This window comes from Dromiciops gliroides, chromosome 2 (assembly GCF_019393635.1).
Source record: "Dromiciops gliroides isolate mDroGli1 chromosome 2, mDroGli1.pri, whole genome shotgun sequence".
NCBI lineage: Eukaryota > Metazoa > Chordata > Mammalia > Microbiotheria > Microbiotheriidae > Dromiciops > Dromiciops gliroides.
In genome coordinates this window covers 168204869-168226564 of record NC_057862.1, presented here as the reverse complement: position 1 = coordinate 168226564, position 21696 = coordinate 168204869, and the positions used below count along the sequence as shown (strand labels likewise).

The window sequence follows — 21696 nt, the reverse complement described above, 5'->3', positions numbered from 1 at the left end:
GAGAAATGAGTTAGGAATTAGACCTTAAAAAGATGTGTACAACAGAAGATGAAAGCAAGGATGGGTAACAAATACAAAAGTATACAAAATACAAAGTTGTCCATGGTGGAGTAATTGGTTCAGGCATTCCCCAAACTTCTGGTAAATTATTTTGTCTTTTGCCCTGGATCTCATATAAAGCTGTTATGAACATTTTTGTATATACAGGGTCTTTTCTCACTGCCAATAACCTACTTGGGTAAGTCCAAATAGAAGGATTTTTGAGGTCAAGGGATAGAACAATTTGAAATTTTTGAGCTCTGGTAGTGCTGACAGATTCATCTGTTTGTCACACTTTTTCAATCTATCTCATGATATTCTTTTTTTTTTTTTTTTAGTGAGGCAATCGGGGTTAAGTGACTTGCCTAGGGTTACACAGCTAGTAAACGTTAAGTGTCTGAGGCCGGATTTGAACTCAGGCACTCCTGACTCCAGGGCCGATGCTCTATCCACTGCGCCACCTAGCTGCCCCCTCTCCCATGATATTCTTGATATTTTTCTATATCCAAATGAACTTATTGTGTCTAACAGCATGAAGAAGACTCACATAAGTTATTCCCCCTGGAATCCAGGCATTTTCAAGCCTTGAATGACATGTTAGGGAAAAGCTTCCTAATAATTAAAGTCACTGAAAAAACTGGAACAGGCTTCCAAGGGAGGGTAGTTGTTTCACATTCCTAAAGTTCCTCAAGCAAAGGCTAGACGACTATTTATCAAGTGTAACATGGTTTATGCCACCTTACCAACCTAGGCTGTATATTTCTTCTATTTACAACTTAAGAATTCATCTTCTTTATCCTTTTTCTACCTTTAACTTTCACTGCTGTAGTATTTAGTATAAAATTTTTATTATCATTGCCCCTGATTCCCTCCTATCCTATGTACTGTGACTTTTCATTGTTCATCTCTTTTGGACATTTAATTTACTCAAAACCTTTGCTGTCTTGTTCATTTTATGAAGGTTTCAATGGGAGAATCATTCAAACATTTCTGCCCCTTTCTGACTCCAGGCTGCAATCATTTGCAAGTCCTACTTCATTTACTTGGAACTTCATTCACCCTCCAAGATTCCCCAGTGAATTCCAGGTTTTCATATCCTTGTTCTTTTGATAACCTTGTACAATAGTTAAAATCGCCTTTCTAGTAAATGGTGATTCAGAGTTTTAAAGCAGGTGTTACCTGATATTGGCTTAATTTACATATCAACTGTTTCCCAAAGAATCTTTCAAGGAATTACTAGAAAGTTTGTTCCTAGCTTGTTTTGTACATTAAAAGATTCAGCAAATGGTTTACTGTAAAAATATATGACAAAATCAGTTTTTCAATTCCCAATTGTAAAATAACGTCTCATGGCTATTTCAAGTCTAACTCCTAAATCAAAAAAGTCTACTTTTTCACATCACAGTTCAAAAAGCCCCTGTGGGACCTTTTTACCTCTAGGATAAAAATACTAACTCCTATAAAGTATTTAAGAAATGCTTCCTAATCTGGCTCCATTTAACTTTCCAGACTTATTGTACGTTACTATCTTTTACTTACTTCAGGTCCCAGCAAAAGTGATATACTTGCTGTTAAGTGTGAAGAAAATTTTATCTCATAAGTTGCAACTTTTCAGAAGCTGTTTCCCATGCCTGGAATGCACTTCCTCTTAACATCCAGTATGTAGAATCCTTAATTTCTTCAAGACTCAGTTGAATTGTAACTCTCTGCACAAGGCCTATCCTAGTCCCCCTAGTTACTAATGCCCCTTCCCTCACTAAGGAAATAACTTTAAAAACACTTCTTACTATTTGTCTATATGTTAATTACTTCCAAGGGAAACAAGGTCCTTCCATTATGTTAATTTGCCTCACCTCTTCCAGAAACCATCTTCTTTGGGAAAGCCTTCCAAGATTAATCTCACCCAGGGAGTGTTTTACTTTTGCCATCATATATCTAGTACCGGGCTTGGGACATAGAAGATGCTTAATAAATACTTGCTACAAGTTCATTAGGTTGTAAACACTGATCCAGACATTAAATGAAAAACTAAATTAGAAAGTGTTTATTTTCATTTTTCCTATCTAAAAAAAAAGTACTTTTTTGCACATTTGAAGAAAGTAGCAAATATAGAAATGCTCTAATCAGTTTGTGGTGGCCCAAATCCAACCTTTCTATAATTCTGAAGTAGAAAAATTTCTCTGGAATTGTTACAGCTGATCCAAACCTGGTGGAAATCTTAATTACATACTTAGCTACTCAAACACAAAATCTAGCCATGTTTCTTGGTTACACAGTAGGTGCCTAAACAGTAAATTATATGGTTAACACAACAATTTCTGTATTAGAAGTGCTTAAATAAAAGAGCAAAGTAATTCATAAGAAAAAAAAGGTGCTACAAACATACCTCACGAATTTTTTCAATAGCATAGGTGAAAATGTAAGCAATAACAATCCATTCTTGAACTGAAGGTAACTCTTCCATTTTTACAAGAACCACAAATGTATAAAGCATCAGAAAACCTAAGTATGCCAACTAAAAAAAAAGGCAATTAAAAAGTTAAATACCTAAAAATGTATATTTAATAATATGGAATTTTAAAAGCATGTTTTGGTGGTAGACACTGGCTGATATTTTTGTCCTGTTACTTTCCTGAATGAAAACCTTAGAGAAACTCTCTAAAGCAAAGTCTATCAATAGTGTATAGACAGTGTCCTGCACTTACTATAAGGCAGCTTGGTAGCACAGGAAATAAAGAGCTATATCTGGAGTCAAGAAAACCTGAATTCAAATGGGGCCTTTGATACTTACTCTTTAGAAATTGGAAAATTGCCTCATTTTTTACCATAAAATGAGAATAATAACAGCACCTATTTCCTGGGGTTATCACAAGAATAAAATGAGATAATATTTCTCAAGCACTAAGTAAGTGATAGTGGCTATTCTTCTTATTACGGATCTATCTTATTGAAGAATTACTATTGCTGATCATGCCAGGCAAACTTTCTAATATCATTTCCACCATTCATGCTATTGCATAAAGCATTCTTTCCACTATGCTAATATGTCTTACCTCTTTAAAAAAAATCATCTTCTTTGGAAAAGTTTCCTAGATTAATCTCATCAGTCTCAATTGTTATATTTCACACTGATATAGGTTATATAATTAATACTGCTTCATATTATTTATATACAAATGAGTCCTTTTCATAACACCCCAGTTTAAATACTTTCAAGGACAAATACAAGTAATTTTGTAATTACAACAGACTGAGCTATACACAAAGAATTGTTCCAAACACTTTAAAAAACATTTGTTGTTATATTAGGTTTAAAAAACAAAACCGAAAAACCAACCCCCCCCCCCCAAATACTCACTGTGTTAAACCAAAATTTCACGATTGGTGCATGGTAAAAAGCATAAAATTTTCGAGTGATTGGAAGCTTTTTTGGTTTTATATGTATGTCAATTTCAGTCTTTCCTTCGTTATTTTCCAAAACTCTGATTTCTTTGAAAATTTCCTAAAATTAAAAAAAAAACTTATTAGCTTGTTATTCATGCTAAGCTTAAATTTTTGTTTCTTTTACCCATGCACCTCTTCCTTACCAAAGGAATTTCTTCTGCAATATTTTGGAAGTTGTTTTCACTGTCTTCCATGGTCATTTGATGAGCATCTTGAGACTGTGGGATGTGGGACATTTCTGCCTTGGTTTTATATTCCAACATTAATATTGCTGGTGGGACTAAGATGCTTAGTATCACCTAGAAAAATTTAAAGACTTATAACTTGCTTTATAAAAAATAAGTTTTAAGTAAGACCAGTAAAAGATCTAGCATAGCTTTAAATAATGTAATACTAATAGGTTTGTTTTTTTCATTGTAGAGACTAATTTCCTTGTGGTAAGAAACTCTGGTAAACCAACTCTCTCACTTAATGAAGTTTGTGATTGCTCTGGGACTTATTCTTAGAAAGTTACTAAGGCACAGAGAGGTTAAGTGAATTACTCATGATTACAAAGGTGGGATGTGTGAGAGGTAGTTCATAAGCCAAGGTCTTTGTAACTCTAAGAATGACTATTTATGCTTACCATGATTACTACTAGTTAGCAGTTATTTTTCCTCTAAGTAATATGTAAAAAATGAAAAAAATTGGGGGAAAATTAGTTTCTGTTACTTATGTATGAAGTTTAAAGAGGCCCAGGTTGAATTTTGTTAAAGAAAAAAACCACAAAATGCCAAGGTTTTTTCCCTCTTTTTTTTTTTGGTTTTATTTTTCAGATTTATATACCTATTATAAACACATGGAAAGCATTCTGCAAAATAAGAATATAGGCCAATTATTTTCTAGGTTATATCATCAAATATTAATCTGAAAGAAGATATATTTTGCCTTAAATTCATATTTTCCTAATCATGGAGTTTAAAATTTAGAAATATGTCAATACAATATTCATGGTAAAATAAAACATAACCTCCATTAAGAACTACTTTTCCTAATTTTAATCTGAATCTTTTTTAACTGTTCCATATCTTGGCCTACGCTCACTCAGCATGTGCCTCTATAAAGAAATATAAACAATAAAGGTTTATTTCTACAGAAGATTCATCTAATGCCTCAAAACTGAAGCATGAAAAAATTTATGTAGTAGGTTTTTCTTTGTTAATCTTTCATCACTATTTTTAGTAACTGATTAGTATCCATTAGGCATCTATCTACATATGCCTATAATTAAAGGCTACTTGCCTGTTTACTCCCTTGTATATTTCTGTACCTTATTTGGAAAAATATAATAGAATATCAGAAAAGTTTAAGTTACGGCCTCCTTATAAGGCAAGAAATAACACAAATATTAAACCAAAATTCTTAACCTTAAAATAACCATAACAATAAAAAAAACTAATAAGGTGACAAAAACTGTTATTAGAGGGCTCCAGTACTAAACATGGTACCCTCTGTCTCTGCTGCCAGGACAACGAAAGGTAGTCAGGGGCACTGGACTTTTACTAATCACTTGTTGCTCTGTCACACTTCCAGCTAGGTGGTTAGACAATAATCACCCTAGGTTTCCTGTTATCTACTGTGACTTGAGCGGCTAGCACCAAAGGAACATGATACTATCTGGCACAACAGGATAAGGCACTTCCAGTATCTTAGGATATTTCTATTCTTCTAGAAAATCAACACAGCTCTCTTATCTAGCTTGATATATCAAATGATATGAACAGTGTTATGAAGTATACCTTGTACCATGAATTTTTTCTCATGTTCAGCCTTCCCATCCACATATCAGATAATAGCATTTGTGTACAAGTATGAGCAACAAATGGTCGAAGTCTTGAAGATACTGCTAACTTAAGGCACGTTGAATTACTCCAGTTTTTCAGTTCATATGTGAGTAATTTCATGGCCATTGTTTCATCTTGTCTGAAGGATTGTTCTAGAAGCTCTACTGCCAGCTGACCAAAATCACTATGAGAGGACAAAAGTAGATACAAATATTGAGCTGTTGATTTCCATTTATGGAATTTCCCTTTTTTTAAACTATCCTATACCATTAATCTCCTAGGGCTAAGCCAACCACTGGTCTAATATCAGGCTTCCTATTTTCTACTTCTAATGTGTAATACACATTAGAATTATCTAAATGCATATAAAACTAAGAAATGTTTCCAAACAAAACAGAAAAGTGAATATTATTTCATTAAATATTATGAAATTTAATGAAATATTATTTCATTAAAATGTGGAGTGTATGCCTTTTGGTATTTTCACAAGTCCTGAAATTGAAGTTTCCTTGTTTACCTTCCTGGGAAACAAATCTGTGGGCCTCTGGGAAAGGAGAAAAGCTAGGATTGATTCTGTATAGATATAGAATTAAGTGGGAATGGTATGATGCAAAAATATATACAGATGAACTGACAGGCAGCTAAATGCAAATACAGAAAAGATGCTGTCATTACAATGAAAAACCTTCAGAAGGAGTTACTTAATGCTTATTAAATCAGGTAGAAGAGGACTCAGAGTTTCCACTGGCCACAGTATCATTTTACAAATACACAAAAGCTTGTTCTAGAAGACTTGCCCATAATAAGCCATAGAGCTTGTTCTAGGTGTGCCCACTATAAGCCCTCTAGAAAAAGCTCTCCCTCTTTTTCATGCACAGTCTATTATCCTATTTAGTACACAGCTTCCTAACAGGCTACCCCCAACTCTGGTCTCTCCACACTCCAATTCATTCTGTATACAAGGTAAAAACCACTATGTACTTGCTTTCCAGATTAAAATTTTCAGTGACTAATTTCCCACTTCCTATCAGAACGTCCAAAAAATTACTCAGATCTTGAAAAAATGCAAAGATATGGCAGAAAGGTAGATTTTATTGAAATATTGGGGGAAACTTCCTAACAGTTCAAAGTTGTGCAAAAGAAGAATGGGCTGCCTCCAAAGGTACTGAGACATTTGTCACAAGAACTGTTCAAAGTAGATTCTGGATGATCACTGGTCAAGGATGTAGTAGAGGGGATTCCTGATTCAGACATAAGCTGTACTAGGTGGTCCCCTTCAGCATTAAGATTCTATGATACTGGGGCAGCTAGGTGGCACAGTGGATAGAGCACCAGCCCTGGATTCAGGAGTACCTGAGTTCAGGTCCAGCCTCAGACACTTAACACTTACTAGCTGTGTGACCCTGGGAAAGTCACTTAACCCCAATTGCCTCACCAAAAAAAAAAAAAAAAAAGATTCTATGATGCTGGGGCAGCTGGGTGGCACAGTGGATAAAGCAGTGGCCCTGGATTCAGGAGGACCTGAGTTCAAAAACGGCCTCAGACACTTGACACTTACTAGCTGTGTGATCCTGGGCAAGTCACTTAACCCTCAATGCCCATTTAAAAAAAAAGATTCTATGATGCTTTGCTATATACTAGATGCTAACTGTAAATGGAATACCTTACATCTTCCTGCTTCTCTACTCTGTGGGCAGAATGATTAGTGCACCCCCTTCTTCTGAGCCTATTTAAAAAACCACATGTCCTTTAAGACCTGGAATAATTCTGTATCACCTATTCCTTACTTAACTGCCAAAATCTCAAGTTAAATTTCCTGTGTTTAAATTTCTAATTATTATTGTGCAGTTGATATGGATATGGCTTATTTAACAAGTGATTTACTACTACATAACAAATTTATTGTTGCCTTGAACTGTTAACTTTTTTGGGGGGGAGCAGTGGGGCAATGAGGGTTAAATGACTTGCCTAGGGTCACACAACTAGTAAGTGTCAAGTGTTTGAGGCTGGATTTGAACTCAGGTCCTCCTGAATCCAGGGTTGGTGCTTTATCCACTGCGCCACCTAGCTGCCCTGAACCGTTAACTTTTACACACACACACACACACATTTATCTCTGCCAAATTGGTTGCAAATTACTTAACGTTCAAAACTTATCATTTGCACAACCCACCCACCTAACAGCTAAAATAAATATTTATTTTGTATAAATCTAAACCCCAAATCTCCTTTTCAGATGCTTAGGCAAAAGAGAATATTTTTTTTTAAAAATCTCTCTTAAGTGATGTCCTGTCTTAACTTGCAAAATAAAAGTAAAAGCAAATTATATATTGAGTAGTAGATGGCATTACATTAGCCTTTCTGGTTATCTTATTTTGTGTTAAAAGGAAATTTCATACAACAAAATGTAATTTACTTTGAGTACTGCTTCAGTTCTTCTGAGGTGTCATCAACCAGATCACTCTGTTTTGCTTCATATGCCATGGAACGATACATCTTACAGGCTACTAATGCTTTAGCCATGGATTCTTCACCATGCTGCCAGAAAAAAAGGGCCATAACTTGCCTCTTCATAAGGCAAGCCCAAATTAAGAGTTCATTGAGTGGATATGGAAACCGCCGAGTTTCAGGATCATCAATATCAACAATTTCATCTTTGGTTCTTTTCTTCTTTCCTTCTTCTACAGCAGTATCGATCTTGAGAAAGTTAAAAATACTAAGGTAAAAAAAGTAGTTTGGCACTCACAGCTTAGTGAAAATTTTACAAAATCCAGTCCATTTATGTTTGCAATTTAACATGATACAACATTATGTATAATTTAATCTAATTCAACAAACTGTAAACACAAAATCCAAGAGGTTTTCAAGGCTCTTCCTTTGAGGAGGTATCCTATTAAAATCATCTATTCCTACTCTCAAATACTTCACTTAATAAAAAAGGCCAAATTATATTACCAAAAAAATCAATTAAAACTGTCTATATAACAAAGACTCCAAGTTTTTCAACTAGCGCCCACATTTTTTCATGTAATATCAAGCAAAACAAACTGAAGCATAAAAAAATAATTCAGACAGTCCCTTGGGGTGTATTATAATCAGAACTGGCCTACACATTATTTACCAACTAAAATATGAAATAAAGTCACATAAGTTTTACTCAAATATCAGGGAGAATAAATAAGGGGAATTTTCACAAACATATATAGTTATCCACAATATATTTTTGTATTATCAAACACTCTCATTGCTCTATCTGAATAAATTTGGAAAAGATGAAGAGAATAAACATTAAGTGCCTATTATATTCTAGCAGTTGCACTAAGTGCAAATGGTCTTATAAATGGTCTTATCTGATCTTCACAGCAACCCCAGGAATTAGGTGCTATTATTAACCTCCTTATACAGTTGAGGAAACTGAAGCAGAGATTAAATAGATCACATAGCTAGTATCTCAGGCCAAATATGAACTCAGGACCTTCTGACTCCAGGCCCAGAGTTCTATCCACTGTACTATAATACCCATAGTTTCTGTAACATGTCTTTGAATTTGTAATATTTTTGTTCACATTTCTGAATTTATAATGCCTATAAATTAACTTTTAATGCATTATCACATGTTTAAAAAATAATTATAACAGTATAAGAGTATATACCATTTATCTTTGCATATTTTTTCATGAACTAAAAGATCTACTTTGTTATGATGCAATGTTATATGGAAAAATAGATTCTAAAATGTTCAGTGTATAAGAAAAGTTCAAAACATTATTATTCTGTAATATTAAAAAATGTCCCGTGGCTTTACTGTAATTAAATAATTAATGTGGGTCAGGTCCAAAGATGGTGTTACTGAAACAAAAATACCTTTGGTCTATAAGGCTGTGCAGTCTTGATGAAATGATTGTGTCGCATTTTTTCCCTTTTGTCTTCCCTATTACCAAAAGACTCATGACTTTTTCGCAACTGAGGAGTGCTGCTGGAAGTATTTCGTCCAGACCGCTAAAAATGAAAGTTTGTTAGTTTTCATAATTATTTACTATAGTAACATTTAAAGAACTTTCAACAACAACAACAAAAATCACTAAAATTAATATATACAAATTAGATAATACAACAAAAGTCTAAAGTTAAGCATTCAGTTACCCTTGATTTGAACAATATATTTTTTTTTTAGTGAGGCAATTGGGGTTAAGTGACTTGCCCAGGGTCACACAGCTAGTAAGTGTTAAGTGTCTGAGGTCGGATTTGAACTCAGGTACTCCTGAATCCAGGGCCAGTGCTCTATCCACTGCGCCACCTAGCTGCCCTTGAACACTATTTTAATAAGCCAAATGGATTTCTTCTAATGTAATTTTTCTTCCAAGTTTACAATACTATGCATTCACTTTTTCTTTTCTTTGTGGGGCAATGAGCATTAAGTGACGTGCCCTAGGTCACATAGCTAGTTAGTGTCAAGTGTCTGAGGCCAGATTTGAACTCAGGTCCTCCTGAATCCAGGGCCAGTGCTTTATCCACTGAGCCACCTAACTGCCCCATTTACTTTTTCTAAAAGAAATTCCACATACCCGATTATTCCCACCAAGGCTGTTGTATATTACTCGGAAACGTTTTCGAGTATAAGTGCACCTGTAGGTTCCTCCCATGAGGTATTCAATGACAAGTCCTATATCAATCAGAGTTATCTTATATCCTGGAGGAAGGTTCCCCTAAAAACAAAACATTATCATTAAATTTCTAGGATGAAATTCTCTCTTTAACTTACTGATACCCACATATGAACGATCCACAAATTAAAAGCATCCTTTGTACAAATGGTTTATTTACATCTTGTATGAGTGGGTTCAACCAAGTAATGAAAAAAGGTCCCTAGGTTAGCTGAAAGGGAATATGTTAGATCTGACATATAGGTCCTAAAAGTAGCCTAAAGTGCAAATCTAACCAACAGAGATCCTGTAGTTAAGGGGAATGGGGCTCTGGCTCATTCATCAATACTAAATCTTTTCAGTAACTAAAGCAAGAATGGTGAAGAGGGAAGAAAAGGCAGGGTTCTCTCTAAATCTATAAATTCCCTTCTACCTATATATCATAAAATATATTTTTTCATAGAATGTCATAAATAGTGCTTAAGTTCCCAGACCAGCAATAACTTATATATAGAACTTTATGGTTTAAAAAATATTATTTTGCTAATTATGATAACTCTGGTTATCAATTATCTGTTAGGTCCTATAAAAAAAATTAAGGGCTTACTCCCTTTTTTTGGGGGGGGGGCAGCAGGGCAATGAGGATTAAGTGACTTGCCCAGGGTCACAAAGTTAGTGAGTGTTAACTGTCTGAGGCCAGATTTGAACTCAGGTCCTCCTGAATCCAGGGTCGGTGCTTTATCCACTGCACCACCTAACTCTATTTTCAAAGAAAATAAAAACATACCTGTTTGACATCTCGAACCAGATGCAACAGCATTGGATTAGTGGGGCCTTGTTTCTTTAGGGAAAATGAGGGGAAAAAACCATTATAAATATTACAATTACTAGAAAGTTATGAAGCTTAGGAAGAATTTAAAAACAAAGATTTATTTACAAAAAGATTCTAAGTCATTCATCATCCATACAAGGATTTTCTTATAGAATACCAGAGTTTTAAGGATGTCAAGGTGGACAGAATGAGCATCTTAGACAAAGGCTTCAATGAGGTAACCAGGTTATAATATTAGTTGAATGAGTCAGTATGTAAGAGGGAACTGTTAACACCCAACCATAATAGACTTTCCTGATCTCTCAGCTACTAGTGCCTTTTTTTCCTTTAATAGTATTTTATATTTTTCCAGTTACATATAAAGATAGTTTTCAACATTCATTTTTGTAAAATTTTGAGTTCCAAATTTTTCTCCCTCCCTCTCTTCTTTCCCCAAGACAAGAAGCAATCTGATATAGGTAATATATGTACAATCACATTAAACATATTTCCACATTAGTCATGTTGTAAAAGAAGAATCAGAACAAAAGGGAAAAACCTCAAGAAAGAAAAAAAAAAGAAAAGAAAAAGGATGGTTCAATCTCCACTTAGATTCCACAGTTACATTTCCTATCATGAGTCCTTTGGAAATGTCTTAGATCACTGTATTGCTGAGAAAAGCAAAGTCTATCACAGCTGATCATCACACAATGCTGCTGTTAGTACAACAGGATTTCATTACATTCATATACCACAACTTGTTCAGCCACTCCCCAATTGATGGGCATCCCCTCGATTCCAATTCTTTGCCACCATAAAGAGCGGCTGTAAATATTTTTGTATGTGTGGATTCTTTTCCCTTTTTTATGATCTCTCTGGAATAGAGACCTAGTAGTGGTATTACTGGGTCAAAGGGTATACATAGCCCCATGGGCCTTTGGGCATAGTTCCAAATAGTTTTCCAGAATGGAGTTCACAACTCCACCAACAATGCATCAGTGTTCCAATTTTTCCACAACTTCGCCAACATATTTTTCCTTTTTTGTCATATTAACCAATCTGCTAGGTATAAGGTGTTTTAATGTGCATTTCACTAATCAATCTAGTAGTGCTTTCCTCCCAAAACAACTTTTATGTGTGTGTGTGTGTGTGTACTTGTTCCCTTTCCTTGCTAGACTTTATATAAAGGACAGGGATTATTTCATTTTTTTCCTTGTATTCTCCAGAGACTAACTTATTGCTTAGTACATAGGAAATGTTTATAAATATTAATAGTCTGAGAAATTATAGTAAAGTATAATTATAAAATTAGCATTCTGTTATACTATAGGTAAAAATATTTCAATATGGCTAATGATTGTTTTCTCAACACAACAGTTAAAGCTCATGAAGGAGTTATTGTATTCTAGTAGAAATAGTAGAAATTTATAGAAAAAAGAAAGCCACATAAACATACAAGTACTCAAAAGTTCTGTTTTTTTCAAAGTATAGGGAGTTCATCATGTAAGAACTTTGGCTAAATCTACCACTTTCCCTCCTCTCCATGTACAAGGCTCAGATCAAGTTCCCCCTTATATTTTTAGCAAATGAGTTCTCTCCCTTTTCCAAACTCTTATTGGAAATCTGTAACATAAAGCCTGTATTGCTAATAATCTGTGAGATCCTTTCACAATGCCCTGACACTCTGATATCTTCTTTTCCCAGTAAAGACGTCTAAGATATAAAGATATTTAAAAAATTTATTCAGGGAAATTCAGCTTCAGAAATCAACTTTCTCTGAGTTTCTGTTTCCTTAGCTGAAAACTGAAGTATTTGGATTAGAATAACAGTAAGGACCCAGAGGTACCTTTTTAATTAAAAATTTCTATGAATATTCAAGGATTAAGACTGTCTTATTTGATCATTTTTTTTTCTTTTAGTGCTTACCACAGTATATTGAATAGTATGTTTAATAATTCATTACTGACTCTTTAATCTCCAACTAAATTATAATCTTCTAGAGGTGAGGGACTTTATATTATAATTCTTTGTATTACTCTACAGTAGCTAGCACAGAACACTAATACATGTTTACTAAGTCAAATAACAGATTAAATGAAGAAATTGTGGAATTCTCTATCAATGGTACAATGAGAATAGAAGTAGGGTTTATTATATAAAGATTTCCTTTACAAACTTTCTTGAAAGTATTCAGGACAATGAAAAATCCAAAGTCCCCTTAATAATGAAGGACTTGGGGCAGCTAGGTGGCGCAGTGGTTAAAAGCACTGGCCCTGGATTCAGGAGGACCTGAGTTCAAATCCAGCCCCTGACACTTAACATTTACTAGCTGTGTGACCCTGGGCAAGTCACTTAACCCTCATTGCCCTGCTCTCCCCCCCCAGAAGGACTTAAAAATTCCAAATGGGGTAGGGAGCAAAGGAAGAATATTTGAAAAATAGTATAGCTTATTGCAATGAACACTGGAATGCCAGTAAGTAGCTGTCTGATGCAGGAAAGTCATTACCAGTCTGTGCTTCAGTTTATAGGTAAGAATAAATGAGTTAAGTTCTTTTCTCTAGATCTAAACATCTATGGATCTGTTTCTAAACAGATTTCTGTAAAAAAAAAAATTGATCATAGCAAGGAAGAAAAACATAAAACGAAGAATTTAAAATGTTTTAGAGATTTAAATTATATTCAAAGCTAGGTAAATTTATTTTAAGTAATGAGAATAATGAATTGTATTCCATGAGTGGGGAAAAGTAATGCTTTACACTTTTAAAGAGGTGGGAAAGACTTTGTGGAAGAATTATTTTTTTTTTTTTGCAAAAAGTTATGACACCTTTTTAAAAAAAATCATTATTACAGGTACTTCCAGATAGAGCCCCCATCCACTGAGCTTTCTCTTCTTTTGAAAAACAAGAACGACCTACCAGCTAATCAAAATTAGCCGATAAATTAACCTTATCTGACAGCATATGCAAAATCACCAATGAAAGAAGATAAATTTCCTCAAGTATTCTCCATGACCAAGGGTGTCCATCACAAGTATATAGCATTTGGCTTCATTTTGGTGAACTAAAAGGGGAGAGTTCATATATCAGGAATGGAATCAACAGATAAAAGAATACAGTGAATCTTTTTTTTTTTTGCAGGGCAATGGGGGTTAAGTGATTTGCCCAGGGTCACACAGCTAGTAAGTGTCAAGTGTCTGAGGCCAGATTTGAACTCGGGTCCTCCTGAATCCAGGGCCGGTGCTCTATCCACTGTGCCATCTAGCTGCCCCCAGTGAATCATTTTAATGTAAAGGAAGCAATTAAAGGAGAAAAAGAACAATATTGATGTTGAACAGCAATTCTTAAACCTTTTGATTTCAGGAATTCTTTATATCCTTAAACATTATCAAGGACCCCACAGAGTTATTTATATTAAACATGTTAGAAAACAAAACTAATAAATTTTAAAAGCATTTATTTAGTAAATCATTTAAAAGTAATAAGCCCATTACAACAGAATTGTTTTTTACATATTTTGGGAAATTCTCTTTAATGTCTGACAATAGAAGACAGATTCTCACATTTACTATTATGTTCAATCTGCTGTGATATATTATTTTGGTTGAAATAAAGCCAGTTCTCTCTTAATTTAAGTAGAGCTTTCCATAGGTTTCCCCCTCTCCTCCAGCATGGCTTGAGTGCATGAAGCAGAAGATCTCTGGTGAGGTGGCACCAGAGCTGCTCCCACTGCTCAAGCCCCTGCCCCAGCCTCTCTGGGAGCTGAATTTGTGGAATGAAAATTTACATAAAGTGAAACTGTCTGCAAACAAAGAAAATCAGGCCTCACACAGATATGTACTTGGAAAAGAATATATTAATATGTGAATAATGTCTTAGCATTAGTATGAGAATAGTTTTAACATGATGGATCTCCTGAAAGGGTTTTGAAACACACTTTGAGAACCATTGGCATAGAGGAACTCAGTCATTATATATGGGACAATAGAGAACTGCCAAATTAAGATGTTCCCAAATTAATTCCTCATTATCCACTCTAGCAACTCCCTATTGCTTCCAGAAGCAAGCAAAAATCCTCTTTTTTTACATTTAAAACCCTTTGTGACCTACCCTTTCTCACTTCGCCCCACCTGTTCCAGTCTTCTTACACATTATATCTAACCACATATTCTTTGATCTAGTGACATTGACCTACCTGCTAGTCTACAAACAGGATACTATATCTCTGGGTATTTTCTCTAGCTGTTTGTTATGTGTGAAATGCTTTCCTTCCTCATCTCTCCCTCTTGTCTTCCCTTTAAGTTTAAACTAAAACGCTACTTTGTCAGGAAACTTTCCCCAATCCTTCTTAACCATAGCACCTTCCTTCTGCCAATCATTTCCTATTTATCTGTTGTAAAGCTTGTTTATACATATTTGTTTGGTGCTTGTCTCCCCAGTAAGATTGTGAGCTCCGGGGCAGCTAGGTGGTGCAGTGTATAGAGCACTGGCCCTGGATTCACGAGGATCTGAATTCAAATCTGCCATCAGACACTTGACACTTAGCTATGTGACCCTGGGCAAGTCACTTAACACTCATTGTCCCGGGGACGGGGGATTGTGAGCTCCTCGAGGGCAGAACTTGTTTACCCTTTTCTGTATCCTCAGTGCTTAGCACAGTGTGTAGCACAGAGTAGGCACTTAATAAATGCTTTCTGAAAAGATGGAAGACATGACATTGATAGTACTATGAGCCTTAAAAATACCACTTCTGATATAATTTTTTCAAATGTGAAATACTTACTGTGTTATAAAGTTCTTCTAGCCTAGGAATTGTAAGGAATTTATGCATGCTTACTCCATTTTCAATAAGAAGTTTTACAAATGCGACTCTGTCCATTACAAGTGCATCTAACATAGCTTGTTCCAAAGATCCAACCTAAAAGGGAACCAAGATAAATAACCTATTTAAGCAATATTAAATAAATGAGACTTGACTGAGATAAAAAGTAAAATGTAAAGAGTTTGCTTATATTTATGGAATCTGTAAGGCAAGACTACAAACAGCCACTCACTTCACTTACATTTAAACAAAATTACTGGAAGGAAAATTGACTATGGTTTCAGCCAAGTCCAAAGTGGTAGAATACTGATAATGAGAACTAATGAGATCAAGAATTCATAAATATTATAATCTAGAATGCACATTTATCATTTAAGTAGAAGCCATACAGAAATACTAGAAGTTGTCCCTCCTAATTAAATTTTACAATTGTTAGTATTCCCCGGAAAGAAAAAGGCAAACATCTATCACTGAAGGACCCTCTCTAAGAGTAAGTGGGAGGGGCAGCTAGGTGGCACAGTGGATAAAAGCACTGGCCCTGGATTCAGGAGGACCTGAGTTCAAATTCGGCCTCAGATACTTGACACTTACTAGCTATGTGACCCTGGGCAAGTCACTTAATCCTCATTGCACACACCCAGCCCCCCCCCCCCCAAAAAGAGTAAATGGGACACTTATACCTCCCATGAATGAACAAGAAAGTTCTGGGAATGTAAGAAGTTCATTTTAGTCAGTCAATCAATAAGCATTTATTAAGTGCTTACTATGTTCCAAGCACTATGCTAAGTGTTAGGGATACAAAGAAAAGCAGAAATCAGTCACTACTCTCAAAGACTAATAAGGAAGCCAAAGTGAAAACAATTATGTACAAACAAATCATATAATGGATGAATGGGAGATAATCAAGAAAAGGAAGGTAGTGACATTAAGGAGGATCAGGCAAAGATTTTCATAGAAGATGAGGTTTTAGCTGAGACTTGAAGTAAGCCAAGGAAGCCAAGAAACAGAGATGAGAAGTACTGCAGATGTAGAGAACAGCCAATGAAAATGCTGAGAATCTAGAGATGGAGTGTTTTATGTGAGAAACAAAAAGGCCAGTGTCACTTGATCAAAGAATATGTTGTGCAGGGTGTAAGGCCTAAGACTAGAAAGATGAGGAAGAGGCTAGGCTATAAAAGACTTTGCTAAACAGACAGTATTATAGGTAATCTTCTCAATGATAGGGAGCCACTGAATTTTACCAAGTGTGTTGGGTTGAAACAGTCAGGTCTTTTATTTAGTAAGATTAATTGGACAGCTTCAGTGAACTGGAGTAGAGAAACTTGTGACAGGGTCAACAACCAACAGGTTACTACAATAGTCCAGGTGTGAGAAGATGGAAGGCCTGCACCAGAGTGACAGCAGTGTCAGAGGAGAGAAGGGAGCATAGATAAGAGACATTAGAAAGGTAAAATCAACAGAACATGGAAAAAAAGATTGGATATGGAAAAGTGATGAATTGAGGACAACCCCCAGGTTGTAAGCTTAGGTAACAGAGAACAAAAATAGAGACAATAAGAAGTGGGGAAGGCTTGGGAAGAAAGATAATGCATTCAATTTTGGAGATACTGAGTTTGGGATGTCTATAAAACATCTAGTTTGAGCTATATAGGCAGCTGGAGATAGGAAACTAGAGGTTAGGCTAGGTAAGTCGACGTGACAATGATCAGTACAGAAACAATTAAAATCTCAGGACCTGAACAGGTCACCAGCTGAAACAGTATATACAGGGTGAAGAGGGCCTCGGACAGAACCCTACAGAGTACTCACAGAAAATGGGTGTGACCTGAACAAAGATCCAGTAAGTAGACTAAAGAGTCATCAGATAGGTAAGGTAGGAGGGTAAACCAGGACACAGTAGTGTCACAGAAACCTAGAAAGAAGAAAATATTGACATTACATGCTCCCCAGGTTTACTTTTCGGGCTTTAATTAACATTTATCACAGCTTACTTTGTATTTTTCATAATTCTATAAACCTAGGGCTCCTTAAAACCACTGTGTACTGTATACTTTGTTATTAAGATTGAGTGATAACAAAATCAGGCCAACAATTCTGGGGCCACTTAGCTATGTTTTAACATAAAAATTTTATGACAAAAAAAAAAGGAAGAAAAAGAAAATAGAGAAGAGAGTGATCAACAGTGTCAAAGACTATAGAGAGATCAAGAAGGATGAAGATAGAGAAAACAGATGGAGGAGAAAAAAAATTAAGAATGGACTACTTGAAAACCATGACCAAAAAGAACTGACCGGATCTCTTAGAACCACAGGACAAAGTGGAAATTGAAAGAATCTACCAGTTACTTCCTAAAACAAATTTGAAAATGAAAACTCTCAAGAACATACCTAAAATTCAATTTCCAGGACAAAAAGGGGGGAAAATACAATCAAAAAGAATTCAAGTACTGAGGAGCCCCAATCATGCACAATTTAGCAGCCACCCCTATAAAGGAATGAGCTAGCAAAATTGTATTCTAAAAGTCAGGGCAGGGGGAGGCGACGGATAGAGAAACAGCATGAACACCAAAAATAACTTACTCAGCAAAACTGAGTATTTATCTTATGGGGGAGAGGGGAGGGAGATGACTAATAAAATTGAGGACTTCCAAGCATTCCTAATGGAAAGCCCAAAGCTAAGTAGAAACTCTCAAGTTCAAACACAGGATAAAAAGAAACATAAAGTGGTAAATAGGAATGAACAATGATGGAGAACAAAAAAGGGAGAAATTGCTTACCTTCTTTTTTTTTTTTTTTTTTTGAGATATTTTATTTTTTCCGTTACATGTAAAGATAGTTCTCAACTTTTGTTTATACATGCTTTACAATTTCAGATTTTTCTCCCTCCCTCCCTCCCCTCCCTCCCCCCTCCCCTAGACAGCAGGTAATCTGATATAGGTTATATCTATATATATCTATACATATACATATAGATATATATATACACACACATAATTGCTTACCTTCTAATAGGCCCACTAAGTGGTATGATAAAGCATAGGAAGACATGAGCTCAAACCAACCCTGAGATGCTTCATGTTTACCAGCTGTACGACTGAGAAATTCAAAGCTATTTAACCTCTCATCTTCTTAGTTTCCTCATCTATAAAATAGGGATAACACTAGCATCTAACTTAGATGGTTTTTTTTTTGGGGGGGGGGGGGGCCAATGGGGGTTAAGTGACTTGCCCAGGGTCACACAGCCAGTAAGTGTCAAATGTCTGAGGCCGGATTTGAACTCAGGTACTCCTGACTCCAGGTCCGGTGCTCTATCCACTGCGCCACCTAGCTGCCCCCTTAGATGGGTTTTGAGAGGATCAAATGAGATGTTATCTGCAAAACACTTAGTACAGTGCCTGGCACATAGAAGGTACTTGATCAATGCTTATTTTCCTCTCCTACCTTCCCTAATATACAGAGATGATACATGTGTCTCCTCTGAAGCTTATCTCATGGCTCATAGAAGGAAGATGAATTAGACAGAAGGAGTGGCAGTAGTTCTATTATGTCTTGATAATCTTAAAAATCAGAGTGTACAAACAGACATCTATTAAAAAAAAAAAAGGAGCGGGAGGTATGAGGGAGCAGCTGATACGTGAACTAACTCTCACCTGAACTGGTCACAGGAGACAATGAACATCCACAGAGTTAGGGACCAAAATATATCTCACTCAAGAAGGAGATACAAAGCTAAGGGAGTGAAATTGCACCTAAAAAAAGTATGGTTTTTTTGAGGTGGCAAAAAAATCTAATGGAATAATATTATCTTATAAGAAATAATATGGGGCAGCTAGGTGGCGCAGTGGATAGAACACCGGCCCTGGAGTCAGGAGGACCTAAGTTCAAATCCAGCCTCAGATGCTTGACACTTACTAGCTGTGTGACCCTGGGCAAGTCACTTAACCCCAATTGCCTTACAAACGAATGAACAAAAAAAAAAAAAGAAAGAAAGAAAAGAAAAGAAAGAGAAATAATGAAAGGGATGCTTTCAGAAATACTTAGGAAGACTTATAAGAATTGATGCAACAGGGCAGCCAGGTGGCACGGTGGATAGAGTACTGGCTCTAGAGTCAGGAGGACCTGAGTTCAAATCCAGCCTCAGACCCTTGACACTTACTAGTTGTGTGATCCTGGGCAAGTCACTTAACCCCAAAGTCACTTGCCCCCCCCCCAAATTGATGCAGAATAAAGTCAACAGAACCAGGAGAACAATTTGTACAATGACAACAATATGATAAAGACAAACAACTCTGAAAGACTTAGGAACTCTGATCAGCACAACAAAAAAACAGAATTCCAGAGGACCAATGATGAAATATGCTACCCACCTGCAGACTGAAAGGGGATGGACTAAGAGCACAGAATGAGGACACCCCCCCACACACATTTTGCTTTTAGATGTAAATATTTGCTTACTTTACTAGACATGTTTGTAACTCAGGTTTTACTTTTCTTTCAGTTTCATGGGGGAAGGGAAAGGGAGGCAGATTTTTGCTGATGGAAAAAAATAAAATTTAATTTTAAAAAGACATGAGATGATGGAGGGCACGATCTCTTAGAGAACATAGGATCAACTGTGCCTGTAGTGTGGATTGCCTTGATAGGAAGAAGGACCCCATCCCCCTTCTTCATGTGAGGCAGAGGTGAAGGTAGGGATACTAGCAGAAGGCATCTCAGTGGTATGAGATGGGGAGAGAAGAGAGATCTCGCATATGGCCTCTTTTTACCCCCAGTAAAATATACAGCCAGGTTCTTAGTTGAGAGGGTGTGGGTAGAAGGATCTGTTGGAATAGCAAGTTAATTAAGCAGGTATAAAGGGACTGTCTTGCCATAATGATGGTGGCACAGTGAGATTACCTACATTTCTACTGGACCTAATCAGCAGGGTTTTGTGATTTTCTCCAGTTTCATCTGCAGGTGAGTAGGAGGGAAGATAAAAGATGGTGGGAGTAAGCCAGGACTAATGCTAGGCAGGGCAGGATAAAGGGAAAAAAGGATCTAAGCAGAGTGCAGAGCCTAACTGATTTACTTAAAGGATAAAAGAAGGAAAGAGAAATGCTAGTACAGAGGTGATGGCCTGGGAAAGAACTGAGGGCATAAAGGATTGGAGGTTATAGTAAAAATGAAGAACAGGGTTTGGGATAGTAAGGCAGAAGGAGTAAAATGAAAAATAGACTGTGATCAGATAAGGGAATGTCAGAGTTCATAAACAGAAATGGAACAGTTGTAGGTGATGGCAAGATGAATGGCATGATTATTTCTGTGTAGAGTTCACATGGGGTGGGGCTGAAGTTAAGGTGGTAATGGAATATGAGGGTATTTGAAAGAAAATCACTATGCATGCTAAAGTCCTTTTGTATAAGGACAGAAACGGAGAAGAAGAGAGAGGAAATAAGAGTGCTTTGGAGGTCAGCAGACAAGAACTCCCAAGATTTTGACTGGATGATAGATATGGATAGAGCCACTTTTGAAGGAGGGGAGGTTAATGGGTGATGGTGGTAGAGAACTTGGAAATGGCACTTGAAAGCAAGGAGTACTGACTCCTCAACCAATATCAGTGAGTTGGGGGAATAAGTGAAAGTAAAGACTATTAAAAAATGAATGCTGTCAAACTATAATGATGAAGTACAGCACAAAAAGAGGTATAAGAAGGTACCACTTATTTCTTTACAGAAGGGAGAAATTAGATTTGGAACACCAAATATAACTGTCAGATTTTTAAAATCCTGTTGATTAGTATTACTGAACCATTCCACACACACCCCACCCTCACCACCACATTTTTTACCTTTTATTCTTTACTATAAGGGATGGCTCAATGGCAAAAAAAGTTGGGATAATGTGGGAAATATAAGTAATATAAAAACAAAAATATCAGTTAGTTTAATTTTTAAAGTAAAAAACACAGTGTGGAAGAGGGAAGCATTGATAATACTGTGCTAAATAGAGATAGATAACGCAATCTGACATTATCTCTGCGACGTATGGTTTTAGAGAGTTGCTTATAGTACTCAAGGGATCAAGGCTCAGGCTACTGATGTAGTAAGAGTCAGTGGCACAATGATCTCCAATTCCTCCCT

The 21696-nt window shown here is 36.1% G+C and overlaps 1 protein-coding gene across 2 annotated transcripts in view; it reads right to left on the bottom strand.

The window, feature by feature from the left end:
* The window catches only part of TRPM7 (transient receptor potential cation channel subfamily M member 7), a 137838-nt gene that overhangs the window by 35215 nt on the left and 80927 nt on the right, over positions 1–21696 (bottom strand). For both annotated transcript variants that reach the window (XR_006354726.1, XM_043982235.1), the window contains exons 12-20: positions 15540–15674; positions 10737–10790; positions 9872–10012; positions 9171–9305; positions 7723–8003; positions 5262–5490; positions 3627–3782; positions 3398–3541; positions 2426–2554 (exon numbers count right to left, since the gene is read on the bottom strand). Coding sequence is in view for 1 of the 2 variants with exons in the window: in XM_043982235.1 (XP_043838170.1) it covers positions 2426–2554; positions 3398–3541; positions 3627–3782; positions 5262–5490; positions 7723–8003; positions 9171–9305; positions 9872–10012; positions 10737–10790; positions 15540–15674 (1404 nt within the window). In the remaining variant the exon portion in view is untranslated. The remainder of the gene's footprint in view (positions 1–2425; positions 2555–3397; positions 3542–3626; positions 3783–5261; positions 5491–7722; positions 8004–9170; positions 9306–9871; positions 10013–10736; positions 10791–15539; positions 15675–21696) is intronic.